The 17,103-nt window shown below is 37.5% G+C and overlaps 1 protein-coding gene across 8 annotated transcripts in view; it reads left to right on the plus strand.

Annotated features, from left to right (window-relative positions):
- Positions 1-17,103, plus strand: part of LOC149239196 (uncharacterized) — a 381,661-nt gene that overhangs the window by 48,749 nt on the left and 315,809 nt on the right. For 6 of the 8 annotated variants that reach the window (XM_089373342.1, XM_089373343.1, XM_089373340.1 and 3 more), the window contains one exon: positions 5,848-5,931. The exons of the other annotated variants lie outside the window; for them this stretch is intronic. In XM_089373342.1, coding sequence (XP_089229468.1) covers positions 5,848-5,931 — 84 coding nt within the window. The remainder of the gene's footprint in view (positions 1-5,847; positions 5,932-17,103) is intronic. 8 annotated transcript variants of the gene reach the window in all.

Below are 17,103 nucleotides of genomic sequence, written 5' to 3' on the forward strand. Positions count from 1 at the left end.
CCCTCAATTCCATTTTTATAACTCACTTACCTTTTCCCTCTAATTAAATATTTAAAAGTACTTTCCTTTCTTTAATTAATAAAAGTGACTTTTATAAACTAATTAAAGTCACTTTTAATGTCGGAAAATGCTTAATTCGCCTCTGTGGTCACACTCGCCACCCAAAGCCCCTTTTTATCATCCTGTCCTGTAGATCTTTTCACCCCGATTCCAACAATCTATTACACTAAGGTGTTATTCCAAGTAATCAACCTAAAACAACACCTTATGCGCAATTAATTAAAATACGCCCATTAATATTGTTGTTTTACGGAAATCATCAGAATGCAATAGAACCAAGAGCAAACCGTGAGGAATTGATCCCGATGATGAAATATGGTATGTGATCTCGGTCGGACTCGTAAAACTCCTCTAAAACCCTCTGGGCCCACTAATTGAGTAATCCCGGTCCTCTAATCAGGCTGCCACAAGCTCTAGAAAACCTGCGAACCACCTCACCTAGTAATCCAAAATTTGGAGACATTGATAGGGAGTCAAATTAGGTTGAAGATGTGAAGAAAGGAGGTATAACAAAAGTCAGATATCAACAACGTGGAGCAGTCCAACTACAACATGTTCCCACAGAGTAGAAGGTTGCAGATATACTCACAAAGGCTCTAGGGAGAGCCAAGTCTATCTATTTCAGAGAACAAATGGGTGTAGCGGAGAACACCTTCCTTGCTAAGAGGGAGTGTTAGTTTATGGTAGCATTGAACATGTGTTCTAGTCTTAGATGATGCTAAGAGGCTAAGGAACACTGGGTCTCCAAAACCCATAAAAGGCTTTGCGAGATAAGCTTGGGAAACACCTTACTTAAATTAATTTGCCATAATTCAAGTATTTCCTAAGTCTAATTTAGGAAAAGTGGGAAATTAAAGTTAATTAATTAAGGATGTTCGAGATTACTCTAGAGGCTTCTTTTAATGAAGTCTAATTAGTCTTAGCCATCGATGGATATTAAATCATGCTGTTGAAGACTCAACGAAAGATTATAAGAGCAGTTCGAAGGGCTTGGAGATAGCATCAAAGTCATTAAAGTGATCATTGTGGTGGATCAAACTACCCAGTTTGCAGATTTAGTGAGGGCACAATTCGAGCCAGAGGGAGAGCGTAAGAGAGAGGGAGCAAGTAGCAACAGATAATTTGGGAGCAAAATTTTAGAGAGTTTTCTAGTGATTTTCTAGTCCCAGAGTGGCAGGAAAAGGGAGGCCAAATACATTTGCAAAGGAGGCTATACAAGTGCGAATAGCCAGAAACCCTAGTGCGAGTCGCTGGAAGAGGGTTGATTCAGTTGCCGAAGGTCAAATCAGCTTCCAGGAGGCAGAGCGAGTCACTTCCTGAGGTAGAGGGAGGCAAGATGGCTCAGTTAGAGCTAGTTTCCAGGTAGTGCTAGTGGTTGCAAAGGTTGCAGTGCATATTCCAGGCAGTAGTGCGAGTTGCCAGTGTGGGGTATGAGGAGGCCGAGTTTATTAGAGGAGGTAGGATGGATCAGTTAGAGCTAGTTTCTAGGCAGTGCGAGTGGTTCCAGAGGCTGCAATGTGTATTCCAGGCAATAGTGTGAGTTGTCAGTGTGGGGTATGAGGAGGCCAGAGGAGTTCGAGTTTATTAGCGGAGCAGATCTGGGAACTCCAGATTATTTTTCCAATATTTTTTTTTCGTAGGATAGCTAGTTGGGCATTCGATTGTAATTATTTCTCAAATTGTTGCATAACAAAATAAACCCTCATTTGTTCAACCAATTCTCCCTTGACATTTAGTCCAAAAATAGTGGGGTCATTTTTATTTTGTGTGTGCATCTATTTCTTAGTTCCTTGTTTGTAATTATGTAGCATTTTCATTGTGAAGAATGCATCAGTGATTTATTCATTATTTGTCATAAACAAATAAACTGCTAACAAGTTAGAAGAATAAACTCTAAGAGGTGCATTCATGGAAATTTCACATGTTATCTTGATGGCATCCATGGAGATGACGTAGGACACCCAGAGCTAGCTTTTAGACACATCAAGATGTTTTGAGGACACATCCTCAATTCATGGTTGATTATGATGGTTGGATATGCATCTAGCCCTTATCATGCATTTTTTGAGCTTTATTAGCCCTTAAAGGGCATGACGTCATGATTAGGAGGAGTTTTGACCCACACATATCGGAAATTAGTGGCTTATTTAATATATTGAGCTGTTGGGATGGCTTGTAACCCATTTACTTCATGTTCACTCAAAATTAAACTTGTTATAGGGCTTTTGGACAAGTTAATGGAAGTGATTGACCTCATATAAATAGAGGAAAACTCCATTGTTGTTTCTCATCATCACTTGTGGATTTCGGCCTCCCTTAGAGAGCTTGACATAACCGAGATGTAACTCACTACTTGTGGAGATGTAATCTATTTGGAGCTATTGCTATTGGAGAATCATTTGTGTCTTGGAGATGTTTTTTTGGGATTGAAAGAAGTCTATTTCTTGGAAGAATTGGAAGTGTAATTGCAGATTTTTATTGTTTTCATGTGATAAAATTATGCTAGGGTTTTTCTTATTCCATGTCTAAATGCATATCTTTTATGGAAAATCTTGCTTGATTATTGCATGTTAAACTTATCTTCCTCGAATACCATAAAGAACCTCCTAGAGAGCTTTCCTTTATTTAATTTCTCCCCTCATTAAAAGATAGCTAGGGTTTATCATGTGAAAACTAGGGTTTTCCCCGTTACTCCAAGCATAATTTTAATTTCTCTTAAATTCAGCCCTAAAGGCTCCATTACCTAAGTGGGAAAAGTCATGAGGAATCCTTATGGTGGTAAAAAATCATAAAAACTTTCATCTTTTCTCCTATACTATTTTTCTAGGTCCTTTAAGGCAAGCCATTATGGTTAAATTCATCGAGGGATCCTATTGGATAGATGTTGAGACATCGGTATCTTGAGTTCACCTTGATTGATCCTTAACACTCAAAATATAGCTTCTTTCATGGTTGAATTTGCTATAATAGGTCTAACGTCATCTACCCTGAGCAATATGTGTCCTAACAAAACCTTAACCTTAGCTGGGGTTTCAACTTAGGGCTTAATTTGAAGGTTTGCCCTCTCCTTTTTGTTGATTATATCATTTGCAAACCTTTTCTTGGTGCTTGTATGCCTAGGCATTCCTTTGTTGATCTATATCTTGAAATCCTAGGTCATAACTCCTCCTTTATGGCTTTGTACAGGGTACGCTGCTTCTACACATAAAGAATTGTGCCCTTGTCCATTGAAGAGGTACCTATACTTAGCCTTTGATTCATATCACCTTGAGCTATTTAACTTAGAATATCCTTTTGGTGAAGATTGGGAAGCCTCCCGTGTGGTGTAATTCCACCAAAGAGTAGGAGGATTGCTAAGGTGATAGTGGCAATCCACCTGATAGTTGCAACAAGGTCTGGCCTTTGCCTTTTGAGGCCTCTCACAGGGCCTACTAGATTTTGAGGCAAAACCCCCCTTAAATAAAAGCTTTGCTTTGAAAGCATTCTCAAGAGGACGTGGGACAAAAAGATCCTATCTTCTTGAGAGTATCTTCCTTAGGATATCTTTTATCATTCTTGATTTGATCTTGGAGGCTGGCAAACTTGTGTATATGTATCATATCTCAAAGTTCTTCAATGTGGTTACCTAATGAGGAACCGCGATGTTTATTGTATACTACATCCTTTCTTGATTAAGTTTGCAAAATTTGCGTTGTCTTTTTGGTTCAAAATTGTCATGTTCCTTTTTCTGGTTTCCCTTATGGCGTGGTCAAGATGGAATTCCATGGTTTCATAGGAGCAGGTTTACTCCATCAACAGGCCCAGGAGCTTTTGGAGGGGCTTTATGGGTTTTGTGGAGTTTCTTTGGGATCTGATGGCATTTGCTTGGCATATTCCATCATCCGCACAACTTACCTTTTGTTCCGTTGCATTCCAACAACTTTTGAAAAACAAGGTTATTATGGAGCCTAACTCAATTAATTACGCTTAAAGTGGCATTCCGGGATGAATACTTGATAGAACACCTTAGTGTAATAGCTCATTGGAACTAGAACGAGAAGAACTACATGATGAGAGGGTGGGAAGTGACTTTTGGTGGCTTGAGGAGGAATGGTGGCCTATTTACCATTTTCCCTAATTAAAAAGGTATGTAATTAAAATAAAAGGAGGGAAAAGGTACTAGTGATTAAAAGAATAATAAAATAAAGGCTTCTACAGGGGTCCATCATATCTATAAAAGAGGAGGAGGAGACCATTTGAGGACATCTCTGATTGTTGATATTTTTTGTTGATGAGATTTGGAGAACCTAGTTCCCAACTTCTATAGCCCCAGGACAGAAACCCTTGGGTTTTTCATTGGGTGTTGGACGAAATCCCAACACTCTTGAGGAGATTTCACCCAAAAATCTCATGGTACTTCAGCGGAGTTTTGGAGAGAGCAGGTTTGCAGCGGTCTTTTCAGTAGACCGTCGACATCATTGCCAGGGTCATACATCATTTTGGTCAAAGATCTTTTCTGGGTTTTGCTCCACTTGCTTGGCAAGCCCAGGTTCCACCATTACTTCATATTGATGTACTCTTTCTAGTGGATTAATAAAATGGCTCAATGATTTTATTGGTGTATATTTGTGCATCAAATTGCTGGTTGTGTCTCCATTTGCTATTATTTGTTGTTCAAATTCATTTCTGGTATCTACTGTCAAATTTTCCTTTAGGGTTATTACAAAAACCATATAATTTATATTTCTTTCCATACCAATTAAGTTCCATGAATTATTTTTGGAGTTTTTTGGCGTAAGTACCCAACTGAATCAACCATTCAGTATCCATTCCACCAAGGGGTAGGGCATAGAATTCTGTTCATAGATTCAATTTTTGTATTTGCACAGAAGCTTAATGGCATGTTTGTACTCCTTTGGCATCCTATCTGTCTATGATGTTCTTGTAGGATATACAAAATGTTTACCTTAGTGATTTGATGTCCTTAGAACTGTAGTGTGCTGCCAGAATCTACTAATATTGTGATATTTATATCTCTTGTGTTGTGACTCCTCTGAGTTTTAAGGTCCTAAGTTGCAAGTTCCATGTCATTGCTGCTAGTGAGGTTCTTGTTTGGGCTGAGTCTCTTCTTGGGTCCTGAATCTTATCAAGGATTCTTAGATGTGGTGGAACATATTAATTGTAGGTCCCGGTGCATTCTTTCTTTGATGGATGGCTTCTTTTTGGAGCAATGTTTGTCTATATTGTTTGATGAGTGTGCTTACTGCTAATGTGACTTTTGACATGTCTTCTTCTTTGTTGGAGTTTTATTTGGTATCTAAGTTGATTTCTTCGTCTGAGTATGAGATTTCAACTTCTTTTCCATTCTCAATTCTACAGTAAATATAATTTTGGTGACGCGTCTGTGATAGGAGTTCAATTTTCAGCACAGTTATGACATTTATTTTCCTCTTGCTTCTCTTTTTCTTAATTAACTTATTATTATTTTGATTTAGGGAAAGATAACTGCTTGTTTTTGGTAGCTTGAAGCGTCTCCTTCATCGGCTTAAATGTTTTTCCTTGATCAGCTTGGCCATACTTCTAGCTTCAGTTATAGTAGAATCCCATTAGGAAATGAGTAAACAATTGAATGAAGATGAAATTCATTTGATTTGTCATTAGATTGAAGTTTGTACCTTTATTTTACTTAGTAATTGCTGCTTGTATATTACTATATACTATCTACTAATTGTAATAAGTTACAGTTTTCTTCATATGGTTTGTTATGATATGATGTATGGTTTTTCAATCGATGGTTATTCTTCACAGGCTGGTACTGTATTAACAAGTGAAGATGCAAAGAGCGCTGAATTAGCTGGAGCAAAATTCCTTATGAGCCCTGCTACTGTCAAGGTTTGCTGCAGAAGATACTCATGGTCCCTTTGCCTCAAATCTTTGCTAGAAATATTCAATATATGCTGATTGGATGATTATGTAGTCTTCTGTCAACGTTGTCTCCATTACTTTTAGCCTCAAAACTTGCATCATTTATCTTATGCTTAGATGTAGAAGTACATGCCTGCGTGTTTAAATATTTACGTACAGGTGAATTTATCAGTTCACATGCACGTATTTGGCTCATATACATAAGCAGATATTTGCTTAGTTATGAGGTTATTCAGCTGCAATTTATGGTAATTGTAAGCATAATGAGGCATGGCGAACAATAATTAGATGTTGGCTCAGATATGGAGTGTTAACTGAGAGAATTGCATTTGGAGTGTTAAATGAGTTACTTGCAAGTTGATTAGGAGGATGCCCATAGGCGTTGAGAATACTATGAATACCCTTTCCTTTGCCTCATTTTATCATTCTTATTCTTGTCATCTCTTGGTATCCATGGTCATTTATTGCCCTATTACTAAGGTTTTTAGTAAAAAGGAGTGATTCCTTTGTAATTGCAACTACTGATTTATGGGAATGTCTTCTGGTATTTATGGATGTTTAAGGGCAATGACCTCCTTTGCTATAATGATGTTAGAGTCCAAATTATGCATTAAAAAATTATAATTAATGCATTAAAAAATAAATAATATTGTATCCAAGAAAATTAATAAAGGCTTTGATGAAAGAGAGAACTATCATTAAGCTATGAAGGTGACCCTACTTTACATGTTACAAAGGTTGGTTGAGCCTACCACAAATCCACATTGGTAGTGACCTGACTCCTGTTATCCCTTATAATAGCAGGGGTACCAATACAATCATTGCAGCATTTTTGCATCATTGTAAGTCCAAGGTCACAGGTTAAATCCATGTAGCAACCATATGAAGCCTTGTATCAGGTATCCTAGACCTTTTTGGTCAGACTTGTTGCCACAAAATCTAGCTGGCCTAGGAGAGGGATGCCCTACTGGGCTTAAACTAGACCAAAAGACAGCAATGCTGTAATGGTATGCTATCACCACAACCACAATCCCCTGCTCTTTATGGATTTTCATTGATGGGAGGAGACTTGGTATATGTAAGGTCACCTCATAGGTATTCTAGGTTTGAGGTGTGAGGTGACGCAAAGAGATCTACAATGGAAAGACACAATTTTAGGCTCCAGGCTCTAAGAGGAGGCAATACTCTTTCCTTAGAGAGACCAAATATAAGCGAACCAATACCTAGGGCTTGATTAATGAATTGATAGTTGGGGCGCTCAAAGGTGCAAGCGAGGAGAAAGGTTTTCCAGTAAGGGTTTTCAACAAGAACAAGGCACAAGAAACCCTTGAGAAGCCCCCAAGTTGACCCTAAATCCAAAACTAGGGTTAGCTTAGGGTTGGTAACTAGGGCAAAGAAATTTATGGATGAAACTGAATTGAATGTCTACCAAAAGTAGGGATTTTGTGCCAACCACTATCGTCTTGGCATTTAGACTTTCAAACTTCGAAAATTCCTCCTCCCTAGGAATTCACACCAAGCCCTAGCTTAGCCGCTTGGCCTTAAAGGCGTTGAAATTAGGGAAAATGTAAAATAGAAAATTTATGGATAAAAGTTGAAATGATCACCACCAAAGGAGGGCCGGTGCCTTATTCTTGGGTGAGTGGAGTCTATAATGTGATAGGTCAGCCAATAAGTTTCCAAGGACGCTGTGATTTTGATGCCTTGGCACCAAACTTTCAACAATTACCTTGCAATGGATAATAGAATTTTCATGGGAGAGCTACCAAGGGTTCACCAATAGGACAATTCATTTACATGTTATATGAGTAATGCATGCAATAGATCACCTGTATAGTATTATGTATACCTTTAACAAATTAGGGTACAATTAACATAACCTAGAATCAACATTATTCCATACATTAGACATGAAGGAAATAGATATTCAACAATTAGGTGCACTTACAAGATAACATGCAAAGATTCCACCCATTTGTCCAAAGAATAACTCCAAAGATAACCAAAATCAGCTTCAAATATCAAAGTGCATTTATGGATCCAATCACTACCACAAGAAAAGAGTGCCAAAATTTCTCTAGAGAGAGGCCAAAATCTCTAGTGTGTGATGATGAGTAGCTACAATGAGGCCTCCTTTATTTATATGAGGAGGCCGAGATCCCTTTTTGCTTACAAACCCCTCTAAGAATTATAAAATAAGGTGCTAAAATAAGCTAGGTCACAAGTTGACTATTGCCACAAAATCTAGCAGGTCTTGGAGTGGGAAACACTACAAGGCACAAACTAGACCAAGAGATAACAATGGGGTAGTGCAAGATAACCCCTTGGAAGTACCTCAAATTTTCACCAAAATTACTGAGTTTTATTTGAATTTTGTCTTTGTGGTCTTTCGTTAAACAATTAGTGTGTACATGGCTGTAGGTGCAATTTCTATCATTTGTTTCAATTAAAATAAACACAAAACCACATGTAGGCCACAATATTGCTTCAATCTGACAATATCTAATCGATGTTCAGTTAAAATGTGGTACATACCACTAATAATGCATACTCCAACAATAATAAGAGGAACAACACAACAAATACTAGTGAGCAGTTGAGAAATATATGATTGTAGGTGGTTGTAACACCTCAGAGTAATACCAACAATGCAATGTGGTTTCCACTAGAGATAATAATATATATATATATATATATATATATATATATATATTCCACCTCTAGATACACATGTATGCTTAGGAAATAACACCATAGGTACAACAATCCACTTGTTCCGCAAATGATGAAACTCGAAGTCTCTTATAGAAAGTACCACTCGTCCTTTTGAAGTCACTATTTGATGCCCCTTTTGAAGCCAACCTTCAGCCTGATACAAATGAAACCTTGATCCTTATCCAACAACAATACTTAACCCAAATGGTAGTAACTTGGCCTCCCTGTTTAACATTGAACTTGACCCCTTTTGACTGGTTGGGTGGTGTTGTTGCGCAGAGTGTCTAGGCACTGCGACAACGCTCAGATCGGGGGCTGTCACCTTGATCCCCGATCTCTCTGTTTAAGCCGTCTCCCTACATCAAGCTAAGGGGGGTAGATCCTATGGGATGAAGGAGAACCAACTGGAAATCAACCGGCTCGGGAGACACAGCGAGGCAATCAAATACTTGATTAAGGCTTAGCAATACTTAAGATTGATTAGACTTTAAATGATTAATACCAGTGCCTTAATGATCTCGCTAGATGAAATGAAAACCAAGTAATTGGTTTGCTGCTGCTGCTTAGGAAATAGAAATATGAAAAAAAAACTCTTTAACAATTGCTTGAAAATATTTGCCAAAATGTCTAGCATATAATGAGCATTAAATAATCCAAGCAATGATTAATTTCACTAGATGCAAGATATTCAATAGATGCACAAAGTTCTAGCAATTAAATTTCAAAAGATCGAATACTTTAAATAACCACAAAACTTAAAAGCTAACCACCTAGAATTTAAAATGATTATGCTTGAAATTCCAAATCTAGGAAATTTATCACTTTCCAATAGTTAAACTTCAAATATAAAACATTTAAGCACATTTAACTATAGAAAAATGACAAATATTAATACCACAAAAGTTCACCTTCAGATTCTATCTTTAATTTTTTTTTTCAATATGTGGTAAATGATTTATCAAGATTTTCTTATGTGACCAAAATAAATCCAAATTTTGAATAATTTTTGAAATTTTTTAATGGGCCATAGGCCACATAAAAAATTTAAAATCTTTTTAATGCTAAAAATTTACTTTTGATTAAAATTTTTAGAAGGAAGTCACATAAAAAAAAGAAAAAGGAAATGAAGCCTTTTTTTTTTGGGGATTTTTTTATTTTATATTTTTTTAAATGTAGAAACAAAAAATAAAAATCTAAATTAAAAAAAAACTGAATTGAAATTTGTTTTGGTCCTAAGTTAAAACTTAAATGAAACTAAAAGAAATATATACATGCACTAACCTTATAATCTAAAAAAAAAAATCAAATGAAAAAAGGAAATCGAATTAAAAGTCTAACCCTAAGTATCATAAACGCAAATGAAACTTCGAAAGTGTATCTGCAGGTTTGAAGAGTTCGACGGCAAAGACTGCGTGGAGTCGGTAGCCTGAATGGAGGCTATGATGAAGGTTCAATGGATATGTTTGGAGGTCGATTGGAGGGGCGGTGTGACAAGGATGAAACCTGTGTGAGGAAATGGGATAGCTGCGTCGTGATTTGGTGGATGGGGACTGCGTGCCACTGCGTGAGGTTTAGGAGAGGCGTGGGTAGTTGCTTGCTAGTGCAGTTTTGGATAGGCGATGGCAGGGGAAGGATGGAGCGTTGTGATGCAGCGAGGTAATGGAAGGGCAACAATGAAATGAGAACGCAGGAGCTCAGAGGTCTGAGGACGAAGGGAGCTGCCACGATGAGTGAGGGAAAAGGATGATACAGGTAGCATAAAGGATGGATGCGGATTTGCTGAAGGGAGTGAGTCATGTTTTTTGCTTGCAGATACACTAGAATGTGAGAGCAGTGGATTTATGATAGCGAGGACGAAGAGAAATGGATTAGCGAGGACACAATTTAGAGGACGCAGGAAAAAATCGAGGGTATGATTTGATGACTGCGTGAGAGACAGAGGGATGCAGGGATTGCAGTGTTGGGTATGGCAGCCAAATAAGAAACATGGATTTGATGGCTAACAACATGAGGGTTTTACACAGTACACCTTAAAAAAAAATTCGAAATTTTTTCTGTGAAAATGAAACCTCGGGCAACAAACAGATGGCCCAGGAAACCCTTAAAACTCTCTAGAAATCTAAACTTTTTTAAAATTTTCCTTCTTAAGATTTGCTTGATGAAAACCCCACAAGAACTTTCCAGATCTGAAATAAAAACCCTTGCGGGAGTTGATTTTGAGGCCAGATCTTACTCTTCAGGGCCTAGATCTGGCTTTCAAACAAAATCTCCTCTTCAGATCTGCAACCTGCAATGACCAAACAAAATGCCCAGAAACAACATTTGCAAGGATGAAACTAAAAACCCAAAAAAAACGAGTTAAATAATTACAATATTCACAGGTTAAAGGCTCTAAGCAGCCATATCTGTTTTTATGCCACACATATATTTTTAAACTTTTAAATTTAAGGTGAGGTGCTTCAGAAAACCCTTCATGCATCCACAACGGAAGTTCTAATGATAAGCCCGGGATTAAAACCCGCTGGGCTCTTTAGAAAATTCTATTCGGGAGCTGGCTGGTCCAACTGAAAACTTCCTCGAACGCCTGATGATCTCAAAATCAAGAATTTCCTGCACAACTTAATTCAACCATTAACATAGAGAGAGAGAACGACAATAAAATTCAGATCTAATGGAGATACCTGCCATTATATTCAGAATTTAAACTACCATTCAAACCCCAGTGACCAAACAAGATACCTGTGCTTAAATCACTCTTCATAAAGCTATCATCAATGGCTGAAAGTAAATCTATGCATGAAAATAAAACATCTTACAGCATTTTCACGAAGAGTAACATCAACAGAAATTAACCCCAAAGTCTTTCTTTATTGCACATGAAAAACGATTACAAGAGAGCTTTCATTTAACACACGACTCCAAGATCGAATGATCTCAACTGAAAACTGACCTCCTATTTAAAGACAAATCTTCCAACGACTAGTTCGAGTGATCCTTGTCAAAGTGATCTCGACTGTTGATGAGGATCAAAATTTCTTTTAATCTCATCCGTCGAAATTTTAAATTATTGAGGAAATTCGAAATTATCAATTAAATGTATTTTAATTAGTTCAAAAATTAAATTTTTGAATTAATTTCCTCAAAATTTTGACTTTGACTTAACCCTAGGGACCAAGGGCATAAAATTTAGCAAAATAATCAATTAATATTTAGTCCCTGGACCTTTTAAAATTTAATTTTTTAAAGGACCCTCAAATTTAGCCTTTGGAAAATTTAAATTTACATAGGACCTAGGATTTATGAGGGGATAAATTATTTTTCTAACCCTCAAGACATTTTACATCATGATTTTTACATTTCTACATCTCAAAGGGGAAAACCCATTTGGTATAGACCCTCATAGACTACCCAGTTCTACGACACAAACATAATCTAGCAGATCAAGCAATTTGTAATAAAATAACCTAACCTAATAGTTAGGATTATTCCCAAATCACTTTTACATAGACTTGATCTAACACACTAGGATCCCCTAAGATTCTGATGACAAAATCCATTCCGACTTTGGGGTAAGGCTGAAGGAAAACTCTGCCGATCATGGATCGGTGAGACAAAAAACCTTCCGGAATGTAGATCATCACCAAAAAATTAGGTTTACTTAGGCAATTACATACATGACACAGATTTGCTGAGATTATTTACAATTTACACATGCAGACTAGGTTTACAATATAACATGATCAGGCTGATGATGATAGTTGAATGGCACGGACATGTCGATCAAGCGCTATCCCTTTTGCGAAAAAGGGGGTGTACTGCTATGGGTCGTTGACACGTAGTGGTCAACAGAGGTGTTGACCACTACGTGTCAACGACCCATAGCAGTACACCCACTTTTTCGCAAAAGGGATAGCACCTGATCGACGTGTTCCTGTCATCCAGCTATCATCGTCAGCCTGAGGATCATCTTGTAATGTAAACCCAGTCTACATGTGTATAATGTAAATACTTTCAGCAGATCCGTGTCGTGTATGAAATTACCTAGGTAAACTTAGTTTTCTGGTAACGATCTACATTTCGGGAGGTTTTTTGTCTCATCGATCCATTCTCGGATGGTCGACAGAGTTTTCCTTCAGCTTACCCCAAAGCCGGAATGGATTTTGTCGTTGGAATCTTAGGGGAGTCTTAGTGTTCTAGATCGAGTCTATGTAAAAATGATTCGGGAATATTCCGAACTATATGGTTAGGTTATTTTATTACAAATTGCTTGATCTGCTAGATTATATTTGTGTCGCAGAACTGGGTAGTCTGTGAGGGTCTTTTGCAAATGGGTTTTCCCCCTTGAGATGTAAAAATGAAAAAATCATGATGTAAAGTGTCTTGAGGGTTAGAAAAATAATTTATCCCCTCATAGGTCCTAGGTCCTAGGTAAATTTAAGTTTTCCAGAGGTAAAATTCGTGGATCTTTTAAAAAATTAAATCTTAACAGGTCCAGGGACTAAGGTTAATTGATTATTTTGCTAAATTTTATGCCTTGGGTCCCTGGGGTTAAGTCAAAGTCAAAATTTTGAGGAAATAAATGCAAAATTTTAATTTTTGAATTTATTAAAATGCATTTAATTGAAAAATTCGAAATTTCCTAAACATTTAAAATTTCGACGGATGAGATTAAAAGAAATTTTGATCCTCATCAACGGTCAAGATCACTTTGACAAGGATCACTCGAACTAGCCGTTGTAGGATTTATCTTTAAATAGGAGGTCATTTGTCAGTCAGCGCAAATAATTTTAAATCTAGAATTTCTTGCATATGGATTATTTATGATCGTCACTTTTCATCGTTCTGGATAGCTTGTTTTATTGATGGTTAATTCAAATATCGAAGGCACTGGTCTATAATTGTTTTTATCTTGTGGTCGTGTCTTTTTATGCTGGCGTTTAATCTATCAATCTGATTTAATCGTTTAGATTCATCAAGTTGTCTATCATTTAAATCTCCTAGAGCCCGTGATCCACAGGCTTTCTCATCCACTTACCTTAGGGACTACCCCCCTTGACTTGTCTAGGAGAGAGTCTAAATAGAGTTAGTAAGGATCAAGAGTGACAACCCTTACTCTGAGCGTTGTTGCGCTGCCTAGACACTTTGTCCGACAACATTTTTTGGTGCCGTTGTCGGGGACCGATTTATTGGGCCTGGGCTTTACGACATTCATCATTCATCTTTCATCTTTCTATCATTCATTTTAGCCGGCAACGCCAACATTTTTTGGTGCCGCTGCTGGGGACCGATTTATTGGGCCTGGGATTTACGACATTCATCATTCATCTTTCATCTTTCTATCATTCATTTTAGCTGGTAACGCCAACATTTTTTGAGGCCGTTGCCGGGGACATTTTATTCTCAACGTTTCAACGACATTTCGTCATCATTCTTCTCATTTCTCATCTTCTCATTTTAGTCGACAGCACCAACATTTTTTGGCGCCATTGAGTTTTTCTATCCCTGCTTTTCTCGACATCGTTTTAATCATCTCATCTTTTCCACCATTCATTAGCCTGTCAAGCAGCACAACGTTTCCTGGCGTCATTTGATCTTTTCATCGCCATATCTTTCGTCATCTCGTTAATCATTTCATCTGCACTTTCAAGCACCTGGACATCTCGGTTCGTTCTTGTTTGGGTTGCGACTCCATTCCTTTTCATTTATTTTTTCTCAGACAAGAAGCCCTCCCTTATATTCGGTTGTTTGGATCCTAGAGTTAGATTCATGTTCAAGTGGCGACTCCACTTCTTTCATCTCTTGATTTTCTTGTGCAGAGGTCTCTCTCTATCATCCATTTGGTCCCTCATTATTCATCATGGATTATTCTTTTACCCCATGTCATTTTACTAATGTTCTCCATGATATTCCAGAAGTGGCCATTCATAAATTGTCTTTGTTCTTGGGTGGTGACTCAGTCGCTATTAGAAAGCATCTATGCAGGTTCTCTCGTATAATGCTCATATATTGTAGTTCTCCCCAGTATGATCATGAAGATGTCAAAATGCGTCTATTTGCCTTTTCTTTAGAGGGTGATGCTTTGAAATGGTTTAATAATTGTCCTGAAGATTCTTTCGCTTCTTTACAAGACATCGTCAATGCTTTTAAAGATAGATACGGTTATCAAGATAGCTCGCCTTGTGCCCCTAAAATTATGCAACAGAATGAAAGTGATCTTATGAAGGATCGAGCTATCGATGAAAGATTTCAAGACAATTCTCCATATCAGAATGTGCCATCCACATGTACCGTTGCAGATCAAATCCATGATAGTGGAAAAGCAGGAAAGGGAAAATGAGAAGCAAATTATTATAGAACTAATGCGGCTAGTAAAAAATATGAAGCTTAATCAAGAAAAAATTGTAACTGATTATGTCAAGGATATGAGAACTTTATACACCTACCTGGACAAGCGAGATAAGGAGATGGAAACCATGAAAGCTAATCATGACAGGAAATTAATTCTATGCAAAACAAGTTATTAACTATGGATGAAGAAATGACCATCATGACATTCGATTATAACAATCAGTTGGTTACCATGCAAACAAATCATAAGAAAGAGATGAACTATATGAAAACTGTTTCGTGGGCATGAAAACAAAGAACGAAAAGGTAATAAAAGATGTGCAAGCTGGTCATATATGTCTTCAGAATAAGTTATTGACCATGGAAGACAACCATGCCAAGGAAGTCAGTGCCATGAAGGTTGAACACTCTAGCCAGATGGATGCCATAACAATACAGGTACAGAAATTTCAGCATCGGTCAGAGGATGAAATAAACAAGGAGACGTCGTTAGATCATAAGCCTCTCTATCTGCTGCAGCAAGCTCCATCTTATTATGAGGAGGTCATTTGTTCCATTGAAAAGTGGTTAATTGAAGGTGACCCAGATAAAATTGAAAACAATAAAAATCAAGTTGACGCTCACATGGTTAATGCACCAGTCATAGAAGACCAAGTTATAACTCATGACATCTGTGAGACTGATCCATCATTCTTGATAGAGCAGGTGCAAAATGAAGAAAGACATGTCATGCATATCTTACATACTTCATCTCAGAGTTCTGAAGCAGAATGTTCCATGTCATCAGTGATACACCCTGCCACAAAGAAAAAGCGCAAGAAAAAGAGAATGAGAAAGCGATTTGATGCATCAGATGGCCACAAACAGCTTGATTTTCGGATAGGAAAAAGTCCTACCGTATGCAGAATTGGACATGGCACATCCAAGAAACAACCAACAGATTTGCTTGAAAGCAGGCAAATGCTCAGTATACACTATATTGAACACATCTGATGCCATGGGGCATCTTTGTATTGTATTTCTAACCTTATGCCCTTTTATTTCAGTGTTTCATTTTGTAGTTAGATTTGGTTTTTCATATTGTTAGACTAGTTAATGAATGAAGAGCTTATATCTTTCCTGTGCTTAACGTTATATGATGATTGTTGGATGGACACTACTTATGTTTTGTTGTGTATTGCGTGGATGCAGATTCTAGATTCTCACATTCCTCCAGTGTAGAAACGTGTCCCCAAGTAGAGCCAGATGTTGACCACTACGTGTCAACGACCCATAACAATACACCTGCTTTTTCACAAAAGGGATAGCCACTGATCGACATGTTCCTGTCATCCAGCTATCATCGTCAGCATGAGGATCATCTTGTAATGTAAACCCAGTTTGCATGTGTATAATGTAAATAATCTTAGCAGATCCATGTCGTGTATGTAATCACCTAGGTAAACCTAGTTTTCTAGTAACAATCTACATTCCGGGAGGTTTTTTGTCTCACTGATCCATTCTCGGATGGTTGGCAGAGTTTTCCTTCAGCCTACCCCAAAGCCGGAATTGATTTTGTCACTGGAATCTTAGGGGAGTCCTAGTGTTCTAGATCGAGTCTATGTAAAAGTAATTTGGGAATATTCCTAACTATTTGGTTAGGTTATTTTATTACAAATTGCTTGATCTGCTAGATTATATTTGTGTTGCAGAACTGGGTTGTAATATTCCTAACCCAGAGTATTCCTCAAACCCCAGCAAAAACTCCAACCAAATATGTGCAAATGATATAATAACCCAGAATTGATAAAATAACAGTGGAACATCATATAATAATGTAAACCGGAAATATAAGAAGATGCACAAGAAATGTAGCGAGAAATGTTAAGCCAATTTATTATACCGAGCAATAAAATGAGTAAAAGAGGTGATCAGAAAGATGGCACCTCGACTTGCACAAGGCAAGTGAAAAAATACTCTCAGAATGACAAGAATGACCTCTTTGCGTGGATGCTACTGTTGTATTGCTGCTGCTGCTAGAAAACAAATGATGATTTGGGGTTGCTCCTCTCCTCGGAAAAAGCTGAAACTATGGAT

This window comes from Pinus tabuliformis, chromosome 8 (assembly GCF_031772625.1).
Source record: "Pinus tabuliformis cultivar Carrire ecotype Pingquan chromosome 8, CPIR1, whole genome shotgun sequence".
Lineage (NCBI taxonomy): Eukaryota > Viridiplantae > Streptophyta > Pinopsida > Pinales > Pinaceae > Pinus > Pinus tabuliformis.